The sequence below is a fragment of the Amblyraja radiata genome, chromosome 4 (genome assembly GCF_010909765.2).
Source record: "Amblyraja radiata isolate CabotCenter1 chromosome 4, sAmbRad1.1.pri, whole genome shotgun sequence".
NCBI classification, from domain to species: domain Eukaryota; kingdom Metazoa; phylum Chordata; class Chondrichthyes; order Rajiformes; family Rajidae; genus Amblyraja; species Amblyraja radiata.
Window position 1 is genome coordinate 1,571,950 of NC_045959.1, and position 23,862 is coordinate 1,595,811.

Here is a 23,862-nt window from a genome sequence, read left to right on the forward strand (position 1 = left end):
TGTGGCGACAAACTAGTCGCCTGTAGTTGCCTAAACAATCGCCTAAGTGGGGCAGGCCCATTACTATACTTAAATTTCCAGAAAGCATGTGATAAGATGCAGCATCAAAGCCTATTGCAAATTTAAAAACGTGCTATATGTTGGCATGAGTAGAAAATTGATGATCAATAGGAAATGGAGAATGCGATCTCACTGGCTCTGCACTCTGAAGTAGACCACTTGGACAATAATAAACGCATACTTCAAGCTGCACAGCTGGATGAACAACACCATCATACCCTCTAAATCAGTTACTAAGCTCAGGGAACTTATCTACACATCCCTTTGCAATTGGATCCTCAACTTCCTCATTACAGGTACACTTTTATGCCCCTGTCCCACTTAGGAAATCTGAACGGAAACCTCTGGAGACTTTGCGCCCCACCCAAGGTTTCCATGAGGTTCCCGGAGGTTTTTGTCAGTCTCCCTACCTGCTTCCACTACCTGCAACCTCCGGGAACCGCACGGAAACCTTGGGTGTGCAAAGTCTCCAGAGGTTTCCGTTCAGGTTTCCTAAGTGGGACAGGGGCATTACTGTCTCTTCTTAAAGAGAAGGTAAAGTGAAGAAAGCGAATGGCATGTTGGCCTTCATAACAAGAGGATTTGAGTATAAGAGCAAAGAGGTCCTTCTGCAGTTCTACATGGCCATAGTGAGACCACACCTGGAGTATTGTGTGTAGTTTTGGTCTCCAAATTTGAGGAAGGACATTCTTGCTATTGAGGGAGTGCAGCGTAGGTTCACCAGGTTAGTTCCCGGGATGGCGGGACTGTCATATGTTGACAAAATGGAGCGGCTGGGCTTGTATACTCTGGAATATAGGATGAGAGGGAATCTTATTGAAACATATAAGATTGTTAAGGGTTTGGACATGCTAGAGGCAAGAAACATGTTCCTTATGTTGGGGGAATCCAGAACCAGGGGCAATGGTTTAAGGATAAGGGGTAAGCCATTTAGAACGGAGATAAGGAAAAGCTTTTTCACACGGAGAGTTGTGAGCCTGTGGAATTCTCTGCATCAGAAAGTGGTGGAGGCAGGTTCTCTGGATGCCTTCAATAGAGAGTTAGATAGAACTCTTAAAGATAGCGGAGTCAGGGGATATGGGGAGAAGGCAGGAACGGGTACTGATTGTGGGATGATCAGCCATGATCACATTGAATGGCGGTGCTGGCTCGAATGGCCAAACGGCCGACTCCTGTCTATTGAGAGATTCTAGAAATAGCCTACCATGCTCTTTTAGAGTTCAGGACTTGCTTGATCATTCACCATTTGTGAGCTAAACATCGGGGTAGAATTTCACTGATGGTTCACCTGATTTCTCTAATTTGACTAAATGATTAGAATTGCAGGTGTTCTCAATGTTCTTCCTAGGTTTCTTTTGAGGAATATGGTGCATCATGAGGACTTATATTATCTGAAGTTCCCAGATGCTGTTGTAATCATGCTCCTACAGCTTACCCCCCTTCGTCTAGTTCAGTAAAACACTGAGTCAAGCACCGGATCAACTATTCTTTATTCTTACCAACAATAACAAACTCCCTGTACAATAACTAACCACCGCCGGTCCGATTCAAGCCCTTCAGCCTCGTGCAAGCAGACACCTCCAAAAGGTCACGCAGTCGAAAGCGCTCCTCCAGAAGATCGACTCCGATCCTCATGGGGTCCACTCTTTTATAGGTCATCAGACCCTGTGGCTTGAAACTAGATGGGGGTGGCAGCCCCTACAAACCAATCACAAATATAGATTATACAGTTATTGACAGTTCCCTAACCCAATCACAAAGTACCCCATTACATTGTTTCTGCAAAAAGTTCTAGCAGCAACTCAGTTAACATAGTTTATATATGTATACAAACATTTTCCCAGGTAATTGTAAACAGTCGGAACAAGGCTTCACACTTTAACCAATCACATGATAACAGTCCCAAACATACTGCATCATAATTAACAGTATTTTCAACTACCCCTTATCTGACCAATCCTGACCATGCATTTGCACCACCTCTGAGCTCCTCTGCAAAAGTACTTATACATTTTAACAAAGGAAGAAACATCTGGACCTCACCTCATCTTGCATATCCATCTAGGGTCCAATCTAGGGTCCAGACTTACAGTCGCTTGCTCACAGCTTGCAACTTTTCACAGAAAGAGGCCAAGCAGGCCTTGCAAATGCAAACATCCTCCATTTTGTAATACCTCTAATGTGGCCAATATTAAGACTGAATAAAATTAAGAAGATTGAACCTCGACCGGATTCTTGCCCTTCGTTTAATTCAGGGCAAAGCATCTTCTAATCTCGCTCCAGCTGAGATCAATTAAAACAGCACTGAAGAAGATAGCCACTTATCTGTCGGAGGAGTTTAGATTAGTTTAAAGATACAACGCGGAAACAGGCCCTTTGGCCCACCGATTCCGCACCGACCAGTGTTCCACGCACATTAACACTAGCCTACGCACTAGGGACAGTTTTTTAATATTTACACCAAGCCAATTAACCTACAAACCTGCACGTCTTTGGAACACGTTTTCACCCGGGAAGATGTGGAGCCTTCATCATTTCCAGTCCTACCGCCCAGCCCATATGCTGATATGCCTGCTATTAAAATTGAGGTTGAAGGTGTCAAGAAGTTATTGCTCAACATTAATACCACAAGAGCAATTGGGCCAGATCAGATACAGAATCAAACCCTCAAGATCGCAGCCGAAGAACTGGCTCCAGTTTTGCAGTTCATTTTCCAACAATCGCTTGACTCAGGTGATGTTCCGTTGGATTGGAGGAAGGCTAACATCACTCCTCTCTTTAAGAAGGGTTCAACCACCAACCCAGTGAATTATCGTCCTGTTTCATTAACAAGTACTTGCTGCAAATTGCTGGAGCATTTAATTGATAGTAATCTGATGCGACACGTGAGCAAACATAACATTCTTGCTGACAACCAACATGCATTTAGGAGGCATAGATCATGTGAGTCTCAGCTTATCCTGACGACAAATGACCTAGCCAAGCACCTTGACAGTAACATCACGGATTTAGTTGTGCTGGACTTTTCTAAAGCATTTGATGTCATCCCACACCAGAGACTGCTTCGGAAGCTTGACTTCTATGGTATTCGTTCCAACACGAAACGATGGAATTCCAGTTTCCTGACAAAACGTCTTCAGCGTGTGTGTGTGAACGGAAATAGCTCCAATTGGCATCCAGTGTTGAGTGGTACACCTCAGGGCACAGTACTTGGCCCACACCTATTTTTGCTTTACATAAATGACATCCATGAGAAAGTCGCAAGTACGACCAGACTATTCGTTGATGATTGTTTGCTGTACCGTCCAATTAAGTCAGCTGATGATGAAGATGCTCTCCAAAAGGATCTCGATACTATGGTTGAGTGGCCACAACAATGGGGCATGCAGTTCAACCCTTCCAAATGTGAAACTATGCGTGTCACCTGAAAGAGGAATCCAGGCGAAACTTACAATATACTTGGTGCCACCCTTGAAGAATCCAAACAAAAGTATCTTGGCATCAAATTGCAGAATGATCTGCGTTGGAATGGTCAGACTCATCATGCAACGGTGAAAGCAACAGGTGTCCTAAACTTTCTGAGGAGCAAGTTTCATCATTGTTCAACTTCTGTCAAGGAGAAGCTATACTTCACCCTCGTTAGACCTCATTTGGACTACGCAGTTGCAGCATGGGACCCATACACAAATAAAACCATTTCTTCCATCAAACGTGTCCAAAGACAGGCAGCTCGATTTGTTACTAACACCTATGAGAGAGAAGCGAGTGTCACCAAACTTCTGAATTCTCTGGAGTGGAACCCTCTCCAAGACAGACGTGAAGCTCACCGTTTGACCTGTTTTTACAAAATGTTAAATGGTCAGCTCGACATAGATTACAAGACCTACACCAAACCCAAACCAATTAAGAGCAGACGAGGGCATTCGATCCAATTTGTGATTCCAGCTACAAAGACAGATGTGTACAGCAATTCGTTCTTCCCCCGCACAATTAAAGCATGGAATAATCTCCACCCAACTATAGTTACCCAATCAGATGCAACTAAATTTAAAGTAGCTCTTTCTTCCCAATAACCCTTTCTGGCTTAAGCCCTCCCTTCACCACCTCCAGTTTAAATTCCATTTGGAATATTTTGGAGGACCAAGAAACCAAGAACCAAGAATGTGGAAGGAAACTGAAGATCTCAGGAAAAACCCACGCAGGTCATCGAGAGAACCTACAAACTCCGAACAGACAAGCACCAATAGTCAGGATTGAACCTGGGTATCTGGTGTTGTAATGCTGTAGCGTTACCACTACGTCACTGTGCCCTCCCAAACTGAACTGGTGAGCTAATTTGATGTTGCTTAAAATAACATCACTGATCAATAGCACAAAATAGGATAAAAGGATCTGCAGATGCTGGTTTACAAAAATGACATAAAGTACTGAAGTAACTCATATGTCTCAGACAGCTTCTCTGGAGAACATGGATAGGTGACGATTCAAGTCGGGGCACTTCTTCACACTGATTGTGGTGGGGGGAAGAAAGCTGGAAGAGAGGAAGGGCAGGACAAAACCTCGTGACTGATAGGTGGGTACAAGTGAGTGGGGTTTTTTGATAGGAAGATGGTTGGACAAAGACCAGACATGAAAATTTGGTCTCCTTATTTTCTCCTCATCCAGGACTATTTTCTGACTTGTAAGGTAATTAGGTAATCCTTTCAAAGAACTAGTCTTAAATCTGATCCTGAGAACCATGAAAGGAAATTGATTCTTGTACAACTCCACTTGCTGCTTCCTTTGCAGAAAAAAAAACTACGGAAAAGGAGAATTTTGGCAGTATATCAGGAAATCATTTGGGAAGTGGCCACAATGTATGTTCATTGAAAATTAAACTGTTTATGATTAAGTGGTATGTAAAATAACTACAAATCGCAGTTCCTTTTTATTCTAAATAGAGCATTTTAATACTATATATATAGTGTAACAATAAAAACATTTTGTCTTTTTCAGCTTAAATCATAGTCCGATTGTTTCATGTCATAGCAGAATAGTCCAAAAATGTTACAGAAATTGATTAAATGCCTTTAAAAATAAGTAGATTGTATATCACAGAGATATTTATACTAACATGTAAATATTAATATTTATAAAGTAAATAAGGCATAATAGGTCTTCACAAAAATAAGGAAAGTAACTATTTAATTGTGTGCTGTTGTGACATTATTGGCAATGACTCTTCTGGACTAACAGAGGACTTATCGTTGGGTTGCAGCTGGCCAGGAAATCAGCAGCCCACCATGTTTAAAAAAAACAGCTGCTATATTCAGCTTTCCATTTGCCTCCTTTATCTCAATAAGTACTGTTAAATTCAACTTTGTACAGTTGATGAGATCACTTCCATGAAGTGGTATCTTTGTGCTTATCTTAGTTCTTGGCTGTGACCTAGCTTTATTACATGCGTGTCTAAATGCATTACATGCAGGTGTTTGGTGTGTGTCTAAGAAGGCTTTCCTGATATACTGCCAAAATTATACTTTGCAAAAACCATGCTCAGAGAATTAGTAAGTAATGGGATCTTGTTTCTTTTGCGGCGTTAAATCATAGTAATTACACAGTTTGGTTTTAATGCATTCATAGAGTAATGAATTGGAGAATGGGACCTTCCATGACTTGGTTTGATTTATCCTGCACCTCATTTATGCTCACCTCATAAATTGGCAAGAAGAACATGGTTTGAATTGTAGTCACACAAACCATTCTATCTGACGAAGTTACTGCTTCATTTACAAAATCTGATGTTCAGTCTTGGAAAGCATTCAACTTGTTTATATGTTTTTTTCTCTTGTAATCCTTTTACGTGAAGCTCTTCCTAATCTCTGTTCCTTTCTAATATCTATCCAATTCACTTTTGAGCATAGCTAAAGAATATGCTCTCTTAAACATGCCAAGCCATTAATTCCAGATCAAGACCCACTTGTAAAAAAAAATCTTCTTTCATGTTTAATTCATTTGTGAATAAGCTTAATACCGAAGCTCCAGTTACTGACCTTTTTCTTCTCACTAGCGCCCTGTACAACTGCAAAAGGACCTCTTTACTCCTATACTCAAATCCTTTTGTTATGAAGGCCAACATGCCATTTGCTTTCTTCACTGCCTGCTGTACCTGCATGCTTACTTTCATTGACTGATGAACAAGAACCCTCAGATCCCGTTGTACTTCTCCTTTTCCCAACTTGACACCATTTAGATAATAATCTGCCTTCCTGTTTTCGCTACCAAAGTGGATAACCTCACATTTATCCATATTAAACTGCATCTTCCCACTCACCCAACCTGTCCAAATCACCTTGCATTGTCATAGCATCCTCCTCACCGATCACACTGCCACCCAGCTTTGTGTCATCTGCAAATTTGCTAATGTTACTTTGAATCCCTTCATCTAAATCATTGATGTATATTGTAAATAGCTGCGGTCCCAGCACCGAGCCTTGCAGTACCCCACCAATTGCTGTCTGCCTTTCTGAAAGGATCCGTTAATCCCTACTCTTTCTTTACTGTCTGCCAATTAAATTTCTAACCATGTCAGCACTCTACCCCCAAAATCTTGTGCATTAATTTTGCCCACCAATCTCCTATGTGGGACATTATCAGATGCTTTCTGAAAGTCCAGGTACACTACATCCACTGGCACACCCTTGTCCATTTTCCCATTTACATCCTCAAAAAATTCCAGAAGATTAGTCAAGCATCAGTCAGCCAGTGATGGGGATCAGAGCGACCTCCGAGGGAGGGGGGTGCTGTGAGTGTGTGAGTAGGTGGGGTTAGTACTAAGTACGTGGGTGAGATGGGGTGCTGCTGTACCAGACGTTAACACTTTAAACGAAATAACCCTCCCAAATCTCAGGAAATAACCTTTCCATCCATACACTCCCAATAACTGTAACAAAATGTTCTGTCAGCAGAGAGCAGTGCAGTCACTGAGTGGGTATTTCTGCAAGCAGTGCAGATCAGGTAAATCTTATCTGTCGTTACACCTCTCATTGTTTTCCAATCCTGATTCAAATTGATAAAAAGTAAAATAAATACATTGAAGTTATGTTGAAATTATTATTTTTTCTACAAATGCTTATGATAATCTCAGGAATACAATCAATATTATCCACTCATGAAAATCAACACAAAATCATGAACATCCTACACCATTTCACATCCGAGTGCTAATATGTCAGTTTCTCTGGGTCTTGATATTACGATCGACCCCTCTCCGCAGGAGATGGGAGATTTGATTGAAAATGGTTGGGAAACAGTTGAAAATTGAGATGTGCAAATTATCCGAAAGCTTTTGCACAGTTCCGTAAAATCAGCATCCCACCTACCCAGTACCCTGTAGTTTCCTTTTCCCAAATATGAGCATGCTGCCTCACACGCTGAGTTTCTCCAGCATTTTTGTCTACCCACTATGACTATGTTCACCAGGTCTTGACTAGACCAAGCTCTTCGGCTATAATCAGTCATATCCACACCCACCCACCTTCCCAACGACATTATGGCCTCTGTCCAGATGAAAGCTGACCCAAACAAAATTCTCTTCATAAAATAGACGTGATTTTTTTGCCTATTTAATTACTACAATCAAATGGTGAATTAATTTGTCCAATGTAGTGATGGGCATTCCCTGGTAATGTAGAGGTGGTTTCTTGCTGAATTGTTTCTGCCACCTCTGTGACCAGACTTGTGTAGCTGCAGGATATGATGAATGACTGCATGGCTATAACTTCTACAGAAAGCACATCTATGCTCTCAAGCAGGATTCCAGCCAAAGCCATTTAGTGAAAGCAGAAGCTCTGGGAAAATGTTCCCTTAATCTGTAGAGTGAAAGCCACGCAGGTAAAAACCTGCCAAAGCCAAAGTATGGAAAAACATCACAAATGCAAAAACCCCTAAAACTCCAAAATAAATGTAAAATTTTCACTTCTGCAAGTAAAATAACATTTAAAAAATCAACACTTAAAGTAAGCTTTATTAATGGCATCATAACATGTAGCAATGTTACAATATTTTGAGATTTTAAAAATCAAGTCTGCAATTTATCTCATCAGATAAAGCATAAAAAGAAGTTTAATTTGACACCTAATTCACTTTTATATCTTCAGTATTAAAAAAGTTATGGCCATTTTCACACTCGGAAATTAGCATCTTGTTCCCTATTGCTTTTCCATTGACTTACCACAAAAGCTGTGATCGAGGTCAGTCAAAAGCCCATAACTTTCTTAAAAATTAAGAGAACTTAATGAACTTTTCAGTTATTATAGATTGAAGCATTCTGAAACAAATATGAAACAATCTTACTTGGATGACCTGAAATTAAAGCATATAATTAGTTAGTTACCTAATTGTAGCTAATTACAAAATTGACCGTTGTGACGGAAATAGCAATAAACACCCAGACTGCCTTGAAAATTCAAAAATGTGATATTCTCAAGATCAGAACTTTAATATTATTGTATAATATGCTGTAAATCCGTAACAGATAGGTAAATAAATTACAATTTCTAGCAATAGACCAAGTCTTTATGGAGATGATCAGTTGCTAGCTGGTACATTGGCATATCATAATCAGTAGCATCATCATACTCCTCAGATTGTAACCAATAAGCAACTCTGTACACCTTGTTTTTCCTCAACTTTTTAATTTTGGCATTGTAAACTACAAGTTTTTGCTCTTCAAACCACACATAACATGCCTTTCTGCCCACTACTTTACCATTAACAATGTCCTGTAGATTCAATTTCTTAAGAAAAGGATAAAAAAAATTAATAGCCTAAGTATCCAAGTAACAAACTAATCCCATTCACACAAGAATTCACAATATAACATGATTTTTAAATCTCACTGTCATGAATTTATAGAAACATAGACATAGAAACATAGAAAATAGGTGCAGGAATAGGCCATTCGGCCCTTCGAGCCTGCACCGCCATTCGATATGATCATGGCTGATCATCCAACTCATTATCCCATCCCTGCCTTCTCTCCATACCCCCTGATCCCTTTAGCCACAAGGGCCACATCTAACTCCCTCTTAAATATAGCCAATGAACTGGCCTCAACTACCTTCTGTGGCAGAGAATTCCACAGATTCACCACTCAGAATATATCCCAGATGGAAGGAATTTAATGTTTAATTCCCATAAATTAATCTAGAAACATCCACCCAAAATATAATCAAATAATTGTTTTTTGCACAATACATGTGACTCAAACTGTTGTGAATATTTAGTTTAAAAATAACGATCATGAAGAGAGAGAATAACACAAAATATAGACAATTTAGACAGCTTATCTCCAAAAAAAATGGGCATTTTAATCATCTTGCTTCTGGAACGTGATTGATTGGAACGTTGCATTTGCGGTGAATTTGAACCCCATATCGGCAGGAAAAACACTGCTGGTTCGTATGGGGCCCAAATCACATTTTCGCTTATAGAGGATTGATTAAAGTCTTCCCAAGAAGCAAGATTATAAGGAAAATAAACAACTTACACCGTGTTTTGTTCCGTACTTGAGATCCGTCACGTTGTAGGCGTTGAGGGCGTTCGAAGTCACTTTTTATTTTAATCCAAATATTAAATTGTCCAGCGATTTAAAAAATATATATATAGCGCTAACAGGAGGCGGATCGATTTTTCTGCAGCAGCTGGCAGCCCGAGGAAATCTGCCTCCGACAGGCAGGAGAAAACGGCATTTTAATCCCGCCCCCCCCAAAGACGCCAAAGTCGCGCATATGGCCAGTGGCAGAACTGCAGCGCCGCTGAAGGTAAGTTTGTAACATTGCTATGACATGGTGGAGGATTTGACAATATTATAATTGCTGCCATTGTTGCTTCCTTGATCTGCATTCAAGCAAACCTCCATTAGAAATGGAAATGTAGACACAAAATGCTGGAGTAACTCAGCGGGACAGGCAGCATATCTAGAGAAAAGGAATGGGTGATGTTTCGGGTCGAGACTTCAGACTGATGTCAGGGGAGTGGGCGGTATAAGGCGGTGGGGAGAGGGGGTGTGGTGGTGGGGGAGGGTGTGTGGGGTAGGGGGTGTGTGTGGGAGGGGAGGGGAGGTGTGTGGAGGAGGGGAATGTGGGGAAGGGAGGGTGTGGGGGAGAGGGTGGTTTGGGGGAGGGAGTGTGGGGGAGGGGTGTGGAGGGTGAGGGGTGTGTGGGGGAGGGGTGTGTGTGGGGGGGTATGGAGGATGTATAGGGGTGGGGGTGTGTGGGGGAGGGAGAGTGTAGGGGGTGGGGGAGGGGGTGTAGGAGAGGGGGCTGTGAGGGTGGGGAGAAGGGTGCGGGGGAGGGGTGGTGTGGGGGAGGGGGGGCTGAGGGGTGGCCTGTGGCTGGGGGGTGGGGAAAGGGTAATTTTTGTACTATTTCACCAATCGGAACAAAACTTATTTGACTTGCAGCAGAGGAGAATGGTGAGTAAAGTGGCGAAAAATCGTAGCACTATAGGCGAATGTTTTTGCGCAAATTTTATTACAACGCACACAGGAAGTGGTCAAGATGAAAGTTTTAGTAATATTCTAGACTAAGTGGGACCCGTTGGGTCCCATGTTCACACGGGAGGGCTGGTCCCCCAACACAATATTCCACCTCTCCACCAAGTACAATATTGGTGGCCAGTGGGGGAGGGGGGGGGGCTTTCTGGAGTGCTATTATGGGTGTTGTGGGCCGAAGGGACCGGTTTCCAGAGGGCTAGTATGGACAGTGCGGGCCGAATGGATTCTTCGGCTGGCAGCTCAGTCACTCAGGCCTGGTAAGCCGGCAGCTCAATCATTCAGGCCTGGTAGGCTCGCAGCTCACTCAGGCCTGGTGAACTGGCTGGCAGCTCAGAAACTGCCAGAAATTCTGCCCAAAACAGATGGGAGAGAAGGGGGAGAGGGTGGAGGATCAATTTTCGACATTTTTCATATTTTTCTGCAGATCACAGCAATGAAGGAGGAAAGTTTATCCTAGCCTGGATCTCACAGGTAGCCAATGAAGGGAGGGAGAAAAATACTGGGGTGAGGTTTAATACTTGCAGGGGGGATACTTACTGATAGGCCGAAGAGACACCTTTACCTTGTCTACACATCTGGAGACCCGCAGGGACGGCTGCGGAGGGTTGAGGTCCCGACCACGGGGAAAATGGAGGAGGACTGGCCAAATTTTATGCCTTCCACCACAGTGATGAATGCTGTGGTGGATGTTTATGTTAATTTTTTGTGTTTTTGTGTGTTTTTTCATTGTACTGCTGCTGGCAAATTCACTTCACTTACACTTTATAATAAAATTGATCGATTTATTGATTCTGGGCTAGTACAGGCTTGATGGGCCGAATGGGCTCTTTTACAAAAATATCTGAGTGAAATCTCAGTGAAAGGCACCTTTTCTCCTCACAGAGAGTGGTGAATCTCTGGAACTCCCTGCCACAGAGGGTAGTCGAGGCCAGTTCATTGGCTATATTTAAGGGAGTTAGATGTGGCCCTTGTGGCTAAGGGGATCAGAGGGTATGGAGAGAAGGCAGGTACGGGATACTGAGTTGGATGATCAGCCATGATCATATTGAATGGCGGTGCAGGCTCGAAGGGCCGAATGGCCTACTCCTGCACCTAATTTCTATGTTTCTGGACTTTTCCTGGCCTGGCATGGGCCTTTTGGGCCAAAATACTCTTCCTGAGCTTATACAGGCATTTTGGGCAATAGGGACGGTTTTCTCAGCTATTAGGGGCCCTGTGGGCTGAAATTAGGGGTTTCAGGCAGGTCAAACAACTCATTTCATTTCATTTCCATTTCAATTTCAAGCAAAGGGCAGGCCAAACAACTCATTTCATTTCCATTTCCATTTCCATTACAATTTCAAGCACAGGGCAGGCCAAATAACTCATTTCATTTTATTTCCATTTCAATTTCAAGCACACGGCAGACCAAACATCTCATTTCATTTTGATTTTATTTCATTTCCATTTCCACTGCAGTTTCAAGCACAGGGCAGGCCAAACAACTCATTTCATTTTCATTCCATTTCCATTGCCATTTCAAGCCCAGGGCAGCCAAACAACTCATTGCATTTTCAATTAATTTCCTTTTCCATTGCAGTTTCAAGCACAGGGCGGGCCAAACAACTCATTGCATTTTCATTTCATTTCATTGCCATTGCTGTTTCAAGCACAGGGCAGGACAAACAACTCATTGCATTTTTATTTCATTTCCATTACCATTGCAGTTTCAAGCACAGGGCAGGCCAAACAGCTCATTGCATTTTCATTTCCATTTCCATTGCTGTTTCAAGCTCAGGGCAGGCCAAACAGCTCATTGCATTTTCATTTCCATTTCCATTGCTGTTTCAAGCACAGGGCAGGCAAAACAGCTCATTGCATTTTCATTTCATTTCCATTTCCATTGCAGTTTCATGCACAGGGCAGGCCAAACAGCTCATTGCATTTTAATTTCATTACCATTTCCATTGCCGTTTCAAGCACAGGGCAGGCCAAAGAACTCATTGCATTTTCATTAAGGGCTAACAAATCATTTATTGCAAGTACATTGGAGATTCACATTTCAGTTGATTTACAGCTTAGAATCACAGTTGTGGCCTCTCCCTCGCGATCTTCCAGAGTGACTGACTCAGGTCCAGGTATCCGGGGTTTTATAGCCCTGCCCCCCGGAAGGTGCGTTATCTTCATCATGGAGATTGACAGGTGAGAGGAACAATCAGCTGATCTCAAGATTTTTTAAACACTCATAACTTTTTTATTTTTCATCGATCGGAAAAATCCTCAGGGCTGCCTCAGCTTGGTAGGACTGTGAGTAAGATGGCCAAGTAGGGTAGCGTTTTTTCTAAAATCAATATACAGCGCAGACAGGAAGTGGTCAAGATAAGACTTAGTTATATATATTATTTTTATATAATATAATTATATGTAATTATATATAACTCCAGTCATATTCATGTCATGAAGACTGTAATCCCCAAATTGTCTCCTTCGCCACTAGAGAAGACAAGACACTGGACAAAGTCTACACTAACATGGCTGAAGCTTACAGCCGTCCCCCTCCCCCACCTTGGACAGTCTGATCACCTCTCATTGTTTCTGCTCCCAAAGTACTCCCCACTCATCAGATGGGTTAAACCCACTGTGAGGACAGTTAAAGTCTGGTCAGAGGAGGCGGACTCCACACTTCAGCAGTGTTTTGGAAACACTGACTGGAATGCGTTTGCAGCCCAGGCCACCCTTGACTCCCACACGGACATTGATTCCTATACATCCTCTGTTCTGGACTTTATAAACTCCACCATCAACAGTGTCACCTCCCTCAAACGGGTGACCATATTCCCGAATCAGAAGCCATGGATGAACAGCGAGGTCAGGCTACTGCTGAAAGCACGGGACACCGCTTTCAGGTCAGGCGATACCCGAGCCTACAGTTCATCCAGGGCTAACCTGAAGAGGGGCATCAAGAAGGCCAAGCACTGCCATAAGCTCAGGATTGAGGAGCACTTCAACAACAACTCCGACCCCCGACGCATGTGGCAAGCCATCCAGGCCATCACGGACTATAGACCCACCAACACCACCCCCACATCCAGCAATGCCTCCTTCCTTGAGGAGCTTAACCACTTCTATGGCCGCTTTGACAGGGACAATCTAGAGATGGCCATCAAGGCTGTGCTCCCTGCTGATCACCAACCCCTCACACTCACCCCCTACGACGTATACGTGGCACTAAGTAGGACTAATGCACGTAAGGCTGCTGGCCCTGACGGCATCCCCGGGCGCGTGCTCAGGGCCTGTGCTGCGCAGCTGACAGACGTCTGGACTGACATCTTCAACCTGTCACTTGCCCAAGCAGTTGTCCCCACGTGCCTTAAAACCACCTCCATTGTGCCGGTGCCAAAACACTCCACTGCGACAAGCCTCAACGACTTCCGCCCAGTTGCACTTACCCCCATCATCACCAAGTGCTTCGAGAGGCTGGTCCTGGCACACCTCAAAAGCTGCCTACCCCCCACACTGGATCCCTATCAGTTTGCCTACCGCAAGAACAGGAGTACGGAGGATGCCATCTCAACGGCACTTCACTCCGCCCTCTCCCACCTCGACAACAGAGACACTTACGTAAGAATGCTGTTCATCGATTACACCCCAGTCTGTTAGGTTAGACAAGCACACCTCTTCAACCCTCACCCTGAACACCGGCGTTCCACAGGGCTGTGTGCTGAGCCCCCTCCTCTACTCCCTCTTCACCTACGACTGCACACCTGTACATGGTACTAACACCATCATCAAGTATGCAGATGACACAACGGTGATTGGCCTCATCAGCAACAATGATGAGTCGGCCTATAGAGAGGAGGTCCAGCTCCTAGCAGCATGGTGCGCTGACAACAACCTGGCCCTTAACTCCAAGAAGACCAAGGAGCTCATTGTAGACTTCAGGAAGTCTAGGGACGGCACGCACACCCCCATCCATATTAACGGGACGGAGGTGGAACGTGTTTCCAGCTTCAGGTTCCTGGGGGTCAACATCTCCGATGACCTCTCTTGGACCCACAATACCTCAACTCTGATCAAAAAAGGCTCACCAGCGTCTCTTCTTCCTGAGGAGACTGAAGAAGGTCCATCTGTCTCCTCAGATTCTGGTGAACTTCTACCGCTGCACCATTGAGAGCATCCTTACCAACTGCATCACAGTATGGTATGGCAACTGCTCTGTCTCTGACCAGAAAGCATTGCAGAAGGTGATGAAAATTGCCCAATGCATCACCGGTTCCTCACTCCCCTCCATTGAGTCTGTCCAAAGCAAGCGTTGTCTGCGGAGGGCGCTCAGCATCGCCAAGGACTGCTCTCACCCCAACCACAGACTGTTTACCCTCCAACCATCCGGGAGGCGCTACCGGTCTCTCCGTTGCCGGACCAGCAGGTCCAGGAACAGCTTCTTCCCTGCGGCTGTTACACTACTCAACAACGTACCTCGGTGACTGCCAATCACCCCCCACCCCCCTCCCACCCCCCCCCCCCCCCCCCCCCCCCCCCCCCCCCCCCCCCGGACACTCCTCCCACCAGGAAAAAAATACTATGACTGTATGCACGTAAATAGCTTTATTTATTGCTCATATTTATGTCGCTCTTCTAGGGAGATGCTAACTGCATTTTGTTGTCTCTGTACTGTACACTGCACAATGACAATAAAGTTGAATCTGAATCTGAATCTGAGTCATACATACTATATATATATAGTTAAAATAGACAGCAGCACGGTATTAGGCTCCCCATGGAGTAATATGTGCATTGAACACTAGATGGCGCTTTTTATAATTTAATTTTCTAATTAGCTTAATTAATTAATGTGCAACTCTTGTCCTTTGGCATTTCTGGAGAAACTTGAATACCTAGTTTATTCTTTGACCTCTTTCTGTCCCATGGAATTCACTTCTGTTCCTTGGTACTCTAGTATATATGTATCATCAAATCTTTCTGTTCCCATGCTGTTTGTCAGTTCTACAAAAGAGTCAGAGTGTTATAGAATCACACAACACATAAACTGACCCTTCTGTTTACTATACCCATGCCGCCCATCAAGGACCCACTTACACTAATCCCATTTACGAATACTTAAGGGCCTGTCCCACTTGGTGATATTTTCAGGGGACTCCGGCGTCATATCAGTGTTGCCAAAATATTTTGAACATTTCAAAATTCAGTGGCGTCAAAAAAAATGTTGTGAGACTTGAAAAAATACCGGGCGTCATACGTCATCACGCCGCAAATTTTTCGGTGACCTGATAGGTCAGTCAATGATGCCGGCAGTTGCCGAAAAAATCGCCATGGGACAGGCCCTTTAGTCTGTGGCCCTCTAAGCCAAGTCAGGTTCAGTCAAGTCAGGTTTAATCTCATCTGCACAACTACGGTGAGATACTAATACAACAAAAATCTTGCATTTGGACTCAGACAATCACAAAGAAAACATCAATTACACATAAAATCAAGTCCATGGCAGTCCAAGACCTCGTCGTGATGTTCTCTTGACAAGATAGGAGTATGATTGTGCAGCTTGGTTCAAGAATCTGATAGTTGCAGGAAAGCAGTTATTCCTGAACATGGTGGTGTGCGTATTTAGGCATTGGTACCTCCTGTCCAATGGCAGTATTGAGAAGAGGGCATGGCTTGGATGATGGGGATCCTTGATGACAGAAAAGGGGCTGTCCCACTGCGGCGACCTAATCTGCGAGTTTAGAAGAGTTTGCCCTCGACTCAAATTCGCAGCATGGTCGACACGTGGTCCAAGGAGGTCACTGGAATTCTCCTTCATGCTCGAGGGATGTTCCCTCATACTTGCGGCCTCAGCTAGGTCAAGGTAAATTTTCAGCATTTTGAAAAAAAATTTGCGAGTACAAATTGGTCGGCATGGTTGTTTTTAACTCGTAGTGCAGTGGAGTGGGGTCGCTATGTAGTTACTGGCAGTTGAGGGCAGCTGTAGGCAATCTGCTTCGCTGACCGGGCATTTTAATTGGCTCATTGGAGTTTTCAGGACAAAGGAAAACCGACCGTTCGGTTAAATGGCCGCTAAACTTTATTAAGCATTGTCTGGCTTCTTAAAAAAGTCTCCACTTTTTCTCCCCCCCTTCTCTCCCATTATCTCCCCTTCTCTCCCTTTCTCTCCCCTTCTCTCCCCTTCTCTCCCCTTCTCTCCCCTTCTCTCTCCTTCTATCCTCCTCTCTCCCCTTCAATCCCCTTCTCTCCCCCCCCCCCTCCGCGCTCTCTAAAGGACTTACCGTCAGGAGAAGTCAAGCTACGCTCATTGGCGTCAAACCAACTGTTGCTGAAAAGTTTTGAACATTTCAAAATCCAGCGGCAACCAGCAAAACGATACCATTCTTTGGGCGACTGAGGAGACTACTCATGACCATACAGGCGTCACCCCGGCGACCATGTGGCGACAGCCTATCCGTCTAGTCGCCTAAAAAATCGCCTAAGTGGGACAGGGGCATAAGAGTCAGGAAGTCATGATGCAGCTTTATTGAAATTTGGTTAGGTCACATTTGAAGGATTATATGCAGTTCTGGTCAGCCCAATGCAGGTAGGATAGGGTGGAAAGGGTGTGGAGGTTTACATAAATGATGCCTGGTCATCCAAGTTTGCGGATGACACAAAGCTGGGGGGCAGTGTTAGCTGTGAGGAGGATGCTAGGAGGCTGCAAGGTGACTTGGATAGGCTGGGTGAGTGGGCAAATGCATGGCAGATGCAGTATAATGTGGATAAATGTGAGGTTATCCACTTTGGTGGCAAAAACAGGAAAGTCGACTATTAAATAGATGGTGGCCGATTAGGAAAAGGGAAGATGCAACGAGACCTGGGTGTCATGGTACACCAGTCATTGAAAGTAGGCATGCAGGTGCAGCAGGCAGTGAAGAAAGCGAATGGTATGTTTGCATTCATAGCAAAAGGATTTGAGTATAGGAGCAGGGAGGTCCTACTGCAGTTGTACAGGGTCTTCGTGAGACCACACCTGGAGTATTGCGTACAGTTTTGGTCCCCTAATCTGAGGAAGGACATTCTTGCCATAGAGGGAGTACAGAGAAGGTTCACCAGACTGATTCCTGGGATGTCAGGACTTTCATATGAAGAAAGACTGGATAGACTCGGCTTGTACTCGCTAGAATTTAGAAGATTGAGGGGGGATCTTATAGAAACTTACAAAATTCTTAAGGGGTTAGACAGGCTAGATGCAGGAAGATTGTTCCAAATGTTGGGGAAGTCCAGAACAAGGGGTCACAGTTTAAGGATAAAGGGGAAATCTTTTACGACTGAGATGAGAAAAACATTTTTTACACAGATAGTGGTGAATCTCTGGAATTCTCTGCCACAGAATGTAGTTGAGGCCATTTCATTGGCTATATTTAAGAGGGAGTTAGATGTGGCCCTTGTGGCTAAAGGGATCAGGGGGTATGGAGAGAAGGCAGGTACAGGATACTGAGTTGGATGATCAGCCATGATCATATTGAATGGCGGTGCAGGCTCGAAGGGCCGAATGGCCTACTCCTGCACCTATTTTCTATGTTTCTATGTTTAAGAGGCAGTAGCTAAAGAAAGAGGATGCACAGACTTGGATCATTTTCTCTGAAACACTGGAGGTTGTGGAGAGACCTGATAGAAGCATTTCAAATTATGAGGCATAGATAGGGTAGACAGTCAGAATCTTTTTCACATGATGGAAATATCCAATATTAAAGAGCATAGCTTTAAGGTGAGAGGGACAAAGTTTAAAGGAGATATGCTGGGCAAGTTTTTTTACACAGAGGATGGTGATTGCTTGGAATATATTGCTCGGGGTGGAGGTTGAAGAAAATATGTTAGTAGCATTTAAATACTTTTGGATAGGCCTATCCATGGAATGGTGAGATATGGATTTCCAGAACCAGGGGTCACAGTTTAAGAATAAGGGGTAGGTCACTTAGGACTGAGATGAGGAAACATTTTTTCACCCAGAGAGTTGTGAATCTGTGGAGGCCAATTCACTGGATGTTTTCAAGAGAGGGTTAGCTTAGCTCTTAGGGCTAAAGGAATCAGGAGATGTGGGGAGAAGGCAGGAACGGGGTACTGATTTTGGATGATCAGCCATGATCATATTGAATTGCGGTGCTGGCTCAAAGGGCCTAATGGCCTACTCCTGCACCTATTTTTCTATGTTTTTATGACAGATATGTGCACCTGATTGAAATGTCTTCTAATGAACAAGGCATGTTTAATGAGCCTCATATGTAAACAATGTGGAGAAGTAAGAAGGTCATTCACTTTTTGCTGCTTTAGTCAGTTTCCTGTTTTTTTAAATCTGTAACTAGGTTTGAAGAAGCTGACTAATAATTCAGTTAGATAGATAGAATTTATTTGCCACACAACCAGGGTCGGTGGTATTTGGGTTGTCAGCAGCGGTACAATAATAAAGAACACACAACCACAATAAAAATGTAAACAAACATCCACCACAGCATTCATCACTGTGGTGGAAGGCACAGAACTTGGCCAGTCCGCCTCCATTTCCCCCCGTGGTCGGGACCTCCACCCTCCACAGCCGTTGCTGCGGGCGTCCAGATGGTAAGGGACAAAGTCAAAGTCAAGGTACGTCCAGGATCGGCTCTTCCCCACCGGAGACCGCGGCTTCAGGTTGGTGTAGGTCGCAGGCCGGCGGTCGAAGATTTAAGGTTCCCGCCGCGCCGCAGCCAGAAGCACCGCAGACCGCAGGGCCGATGGTCGAAGCTCCCCTCCAGGGGTGATGGTAAGTCGCCACCGCGCCCGCGGTAGAAGTTGGCTGCGGGCCGGCCATGATGGCTTCTTCTTCCCCCGGGTCCCCCACGAGGGATCCCGGGCTGCGGACGCCGCGCCATCTGGAGCTCTGCAGACTGCGGCTTCAAGCTGCCGGCTGCCGCGGGCCAGCGAAACGGAGCGCTCCCCTCCAGCGAGTCCCAGCGAGGGCTCGCCCGCTCCACGCCGAGAGTCCACGCTGCACCCACCGCTGAAGCCCCGGGCGCGTCTCCGGAAAAGGCCGCGCCGATCCTCGTTGTTAGGCCACGGGGGAGGCGACCGTGAAAAAGTCGCCTCTCCGTGGAGGAGGCGACCGAAGCGGTTTCCCCCTTACCCCCCCACACCACCCCCCACACAAGACACACAAAGGAACATTAAAACAAACTTTAAAACATACTTTAAAACATACTAAAAATTGAAAAGACTAACGCGCTGCTGACAGGCGCAGGCACTGCAGCGCCCCCTCCGCAGGCACTGTGGCACAGTTATTGTGGTCTGCAACCCTTTAAGGGCCATTGTTTTATCAGATGCAGTTCCTTCCAACAGATGTATCATAGACCAAGTTCTTGGGAAATCCTGTACTATATCCGTGCTCTAAGGTTGCAGAAATGAATCTCCCTTGGATATAGTTATGCCTATGAATTGGGCTGTTGCAATACCATTTTTTATCATCTTCACAAAAATAAAGCTTGTATATACAGTATAAAAAATCAAATTGTGCATTGTGAAGGATGAAAGAAAAGGTCAGGCATGTAGGAGTGGGAAAGATTGTTCCCTTCATCCTTTCTATTGATTATAATTAAGGGCAGGATCTAAACTCTTCTGTAAGTTAGAGTTACAAGGCAATGTATAAAGTCATCCAGGACAGAATATTCCAGAAATTTGATGACCAAATGAACAAAAACTGGCAACGAGATATAAAAGCAAACAACATTGATTTATTTCTCAATTATTTAATCAGATGATTAAATGCAAAGAATTAAAGCGTAAAACAAATGCATTTGCAGTTTAACAGCCAAAGATTAAACATAATAAAAATATCAACGATCATTTGATTTTCACCTGAAGCACATCATTTTTGCTGCAATAGTTCAAACGGTCACTTCAGGAAAGTATAAATTAAACTATATTAACTGACAACACTAGTAATGATTGTGAGATCATTTATTCCTTTGAGCTCAGTCTTCTACCAAGAACAGTACAGTACATTCCCCGCTCAGCATTAGCCTTTGCAAATGGTTTCCCCACCATTCTCCCACCCACAGATCAGTCATTATCATTCTTTACATGGACATAGAACGATCAAGAGCAATAAGATTAAATTTATCAACCTTGTCCAGATCAACTAATTTCACAAACCTCAGCTATCCTTCAGGAGCCAGACACTGCAACTTACTCTTCCATTTCTTCTGGTTTTGTAATTTATCTATTCCACAAATCTTACACAAAAACATACAATTATTCCTGACTGTGTTCAGAATTGTAGAGGTGCCGTAAGAGTGACCACCTTTTGTAACCTTAAAACAACTTAAGTCCTATGGAAATAATTTTATTGGAACCTTGAAAGAAATGGCAAAAAGATGTAAGATAGTGCATAATTATTAGGAAATTCGATGAATGTGTGAGCTGAGGCGATCTTTTATACACTGCATCAGATCAGAGCATGTGAAGGAAAAGTTCAGAGGCAGGTCAAGGGAGGATCGCAGTGTAAAGATGGACATTTGACATCCTTGACATTTTTCTAAATGTTTACTAATGGGGCATAAAAGTGTTTTTATACAAGCTTATCCCGCATCAGCAATAAATAATTAAAGAAAATGATGAAACATAATACAAATTAAGATGAGTTTGTAACAAATAGTTTTGTTTGAGACATAGATGTGGAACGCAGGCAGAGTCTGCATCCTGGGGGCATGAACATTGAATTCTCCCAATTTTGTTAGTCCTTGCTGTCTCCTCCCCTTCCTCAGCCCTCCTGCTGTCTCCTCCCATCCCCCAGCCTTCAGGCTCCTCCTTTTTCCTTTCTACACCCCCCCCCCCCCCCACCACCAGTCTGAAGGAGGGTTTCGGCCCGAAACGTTGCCTATTTCCTTCGCTCCATAGATGCTGCTGCACCTGCTGAGTTTCTCCAGCTTTTTTGTCTACCTTCGATTTTCCAGCATCTGCAATTCCTTCTTAAACAGATTTCTGTAATTGACTGGAGAGCATATTTACAACCTTTTATTAAAGTCTATAACTTCAATTATAATTGCATATAAACTATTGCATGGCACCAGGTTTTAGTTCCTGCTTAACATTTGAGCCATCATCAATCAAAGCTCAATACGGACTTCATCAGTTTTCTGGTTATATATTATCTTATTTTTCCACTTCTGTTGTTCATTTTTATTTTTCTTCATTTTGAAAATGGGAAACCAGAAGGAAATCTGTAGGGGTAAAAATATAAAAATTAAAGGTGAAAATGATTGTTTTTACGCAAATATTTGTTTAACTAAACAACATTCTTGAAACTTTGCAGTGTGTATGATGAAACCAGGCAAGAAAACACTGAAACAAAAACAGAACAAAAAAACGCATGCTCTATTTTGTTTTAGCTATCTAACGTCTGCAGTTTTTGCACTAATTGAAAATGGAGAGGCCAGGAACTTGGTCTTAGGTTGGACTCCATATCACTCACTCGTGACGGAGCCTCAACTTAACTCAAAAGTGGAATGTGAACTCACTAAAAAAGAGAATGGTATTATTTGGAGCCTCCAAGAAACTTAGGATTTGACTGTCAAACACACAATTTAGTTAGATCTGCTCAACCTTAATGATTAGGTTCCACTAAAACCCAAGAATAAATCTCTGGATTTGAGCTCACTGGCATTTTTATACCAGCCTAGCCTTGCCATTTTGAAGCCACTTGGAGTATAATCAGAGGAGATCAGAGACTGTTGGCAAGAGCAAACAAAGATTTAGAAAAGCAGATGAAGCTCCTTTCTAGGTTCCCCACGTGGATGCCTTAGCCATTAGGTTTAAGTATAATTACAGTATATACACATTAGCCACACTCATTTATTCCCGTTGAGAGGGGCAATGTTTAAAGAAGATGTTTGTTACACAGGGAATGGTGGATGCCTGGAAGGCACTGCCAGGGGTAATGATGGAAGGGAGATAGGATAGTGGCATTTAAGAGACTTTCAGCTGGGCATATGGGTATGCAGGGACTGGGGAGATGAGATTAATTTAACTTGGTATCAAGCTCGGCATGGATGTTGTGCCGAATAGCCAGCTCCTGTGCTGTAATGATCTACATTCTATGTCTAACTTCCTTCCTTCCTTATGCCCCTTATTTCATTCTATTTTTGTTGCGCCTTTTGCATTTTCTGCAATTTAGTCAGCTATAAACATTTTGCCTTCCTATACCTCACTATCAATTTCCCTGTCTCAAATTCTAATCTTGATATTCTTCCTTCTCATCAAGTTGTAGGTCCAGTTTTTCTACAAGAGGTTACGCCCACAGTCCAACTACAACCCTACAACCTACTACAATCACTCTGAAGAAGGCTCCTGACCCAAAACATTGCCTATTCATGTTCTCCAGAGATGCTGCCTGATCCGCAGAGTTACTCCAGCATGGTCTTTTTTTCCATATTCCATTTCCTTCCAGTTTATCTTTAATTATTGACTCGTTATTGACTCGTTATTGACTAAAGTGCTTTGGAAGATTTTGCTGCTTCAACAGCACAATGTAAATGCAAGTTGTTTGCCTTTGTTTCCCATCAGATATGAGAGATTGCTACTTCAGGTACTCTTACAATTTATTTTTTAAAGGAATTCTCAGATTTGAACCCTACAACAATGAAATAACAGTATTTTTCCATGTTAGGATAATGCAGAACCAGGAAGGAAATTTGCATTTGAAAGTTTCCCCGTGTAGCTGCTATGCTTTTTATGCTGGTCATTGTTTTGAGAGTTGTTATTGGCGTAACTCTAGACGAAGAACTTCAGTGGGAACAGAAAGGGCAATTGTGTTCATAAAGGCGATTTTCCATTTTGATGGAAGATTCATAAAAATAATGATATCCTGGTGTGTGAAGGTGAAAGTGGTATTTTAATTTAATAGTCGGACAAAATGGGCAAAATATAGCAACAGCCTATTTTACATGCTTTGTTATAGGTTTAATTGAAAACAGGTCCTTGGGAGAGAAGGAAAAAAAACTATGATGAATATAGTATAAAGAGTTCTAGATGTAACTAATATTTATAAAATGTATGTTAGGATCCAAAAGTTGGGATGTAATGTTAAAATTGTACAAGGCATTGGTGAGGCCAATTCTGGAGTATGGTGTACAATTTTGGTCGCCTAATTATAGGAAGGATGTCAACAAAATAGAGAGAGTACAGAGGAGATTTACTAGAATGTTGCCTGGGTTTCAGCAACTAAGTTACAGAGAAAGGTTGAACAAGTTAGTGCTTTATTCTTTGGAGCGCAGAAG

General features: G+C 43.4%; 1 protein-coding gene across 1 annotated transcript in view; it reads left to right on the forward strand.

Annotated features, from left to right (window-relative positions):
* dpys (dihydropyrimidinase) overlaps nucleotides 1–11,387 on the forward strand; it is a 69,253-nt gene extending 57,866 nt beyond the window's left edge. Inside the window, exon 10 of the mRNA XM_033018895.1 lies at nucleotides 11,022–11,387. Coding sequence (XP_032874786.1) covers nucleotides 11,022–11,137 — 116 coding nt within the window. The 3' untranslated portion in view covers nucleotides 11,138–11,387. The remainder of the gene's footprint in view (nucleotides 1–11,021) is intronic.
* The last annotated feature ends 12,475 nt before the right edge of the window (nucleotides 11,388–23,862 follow it).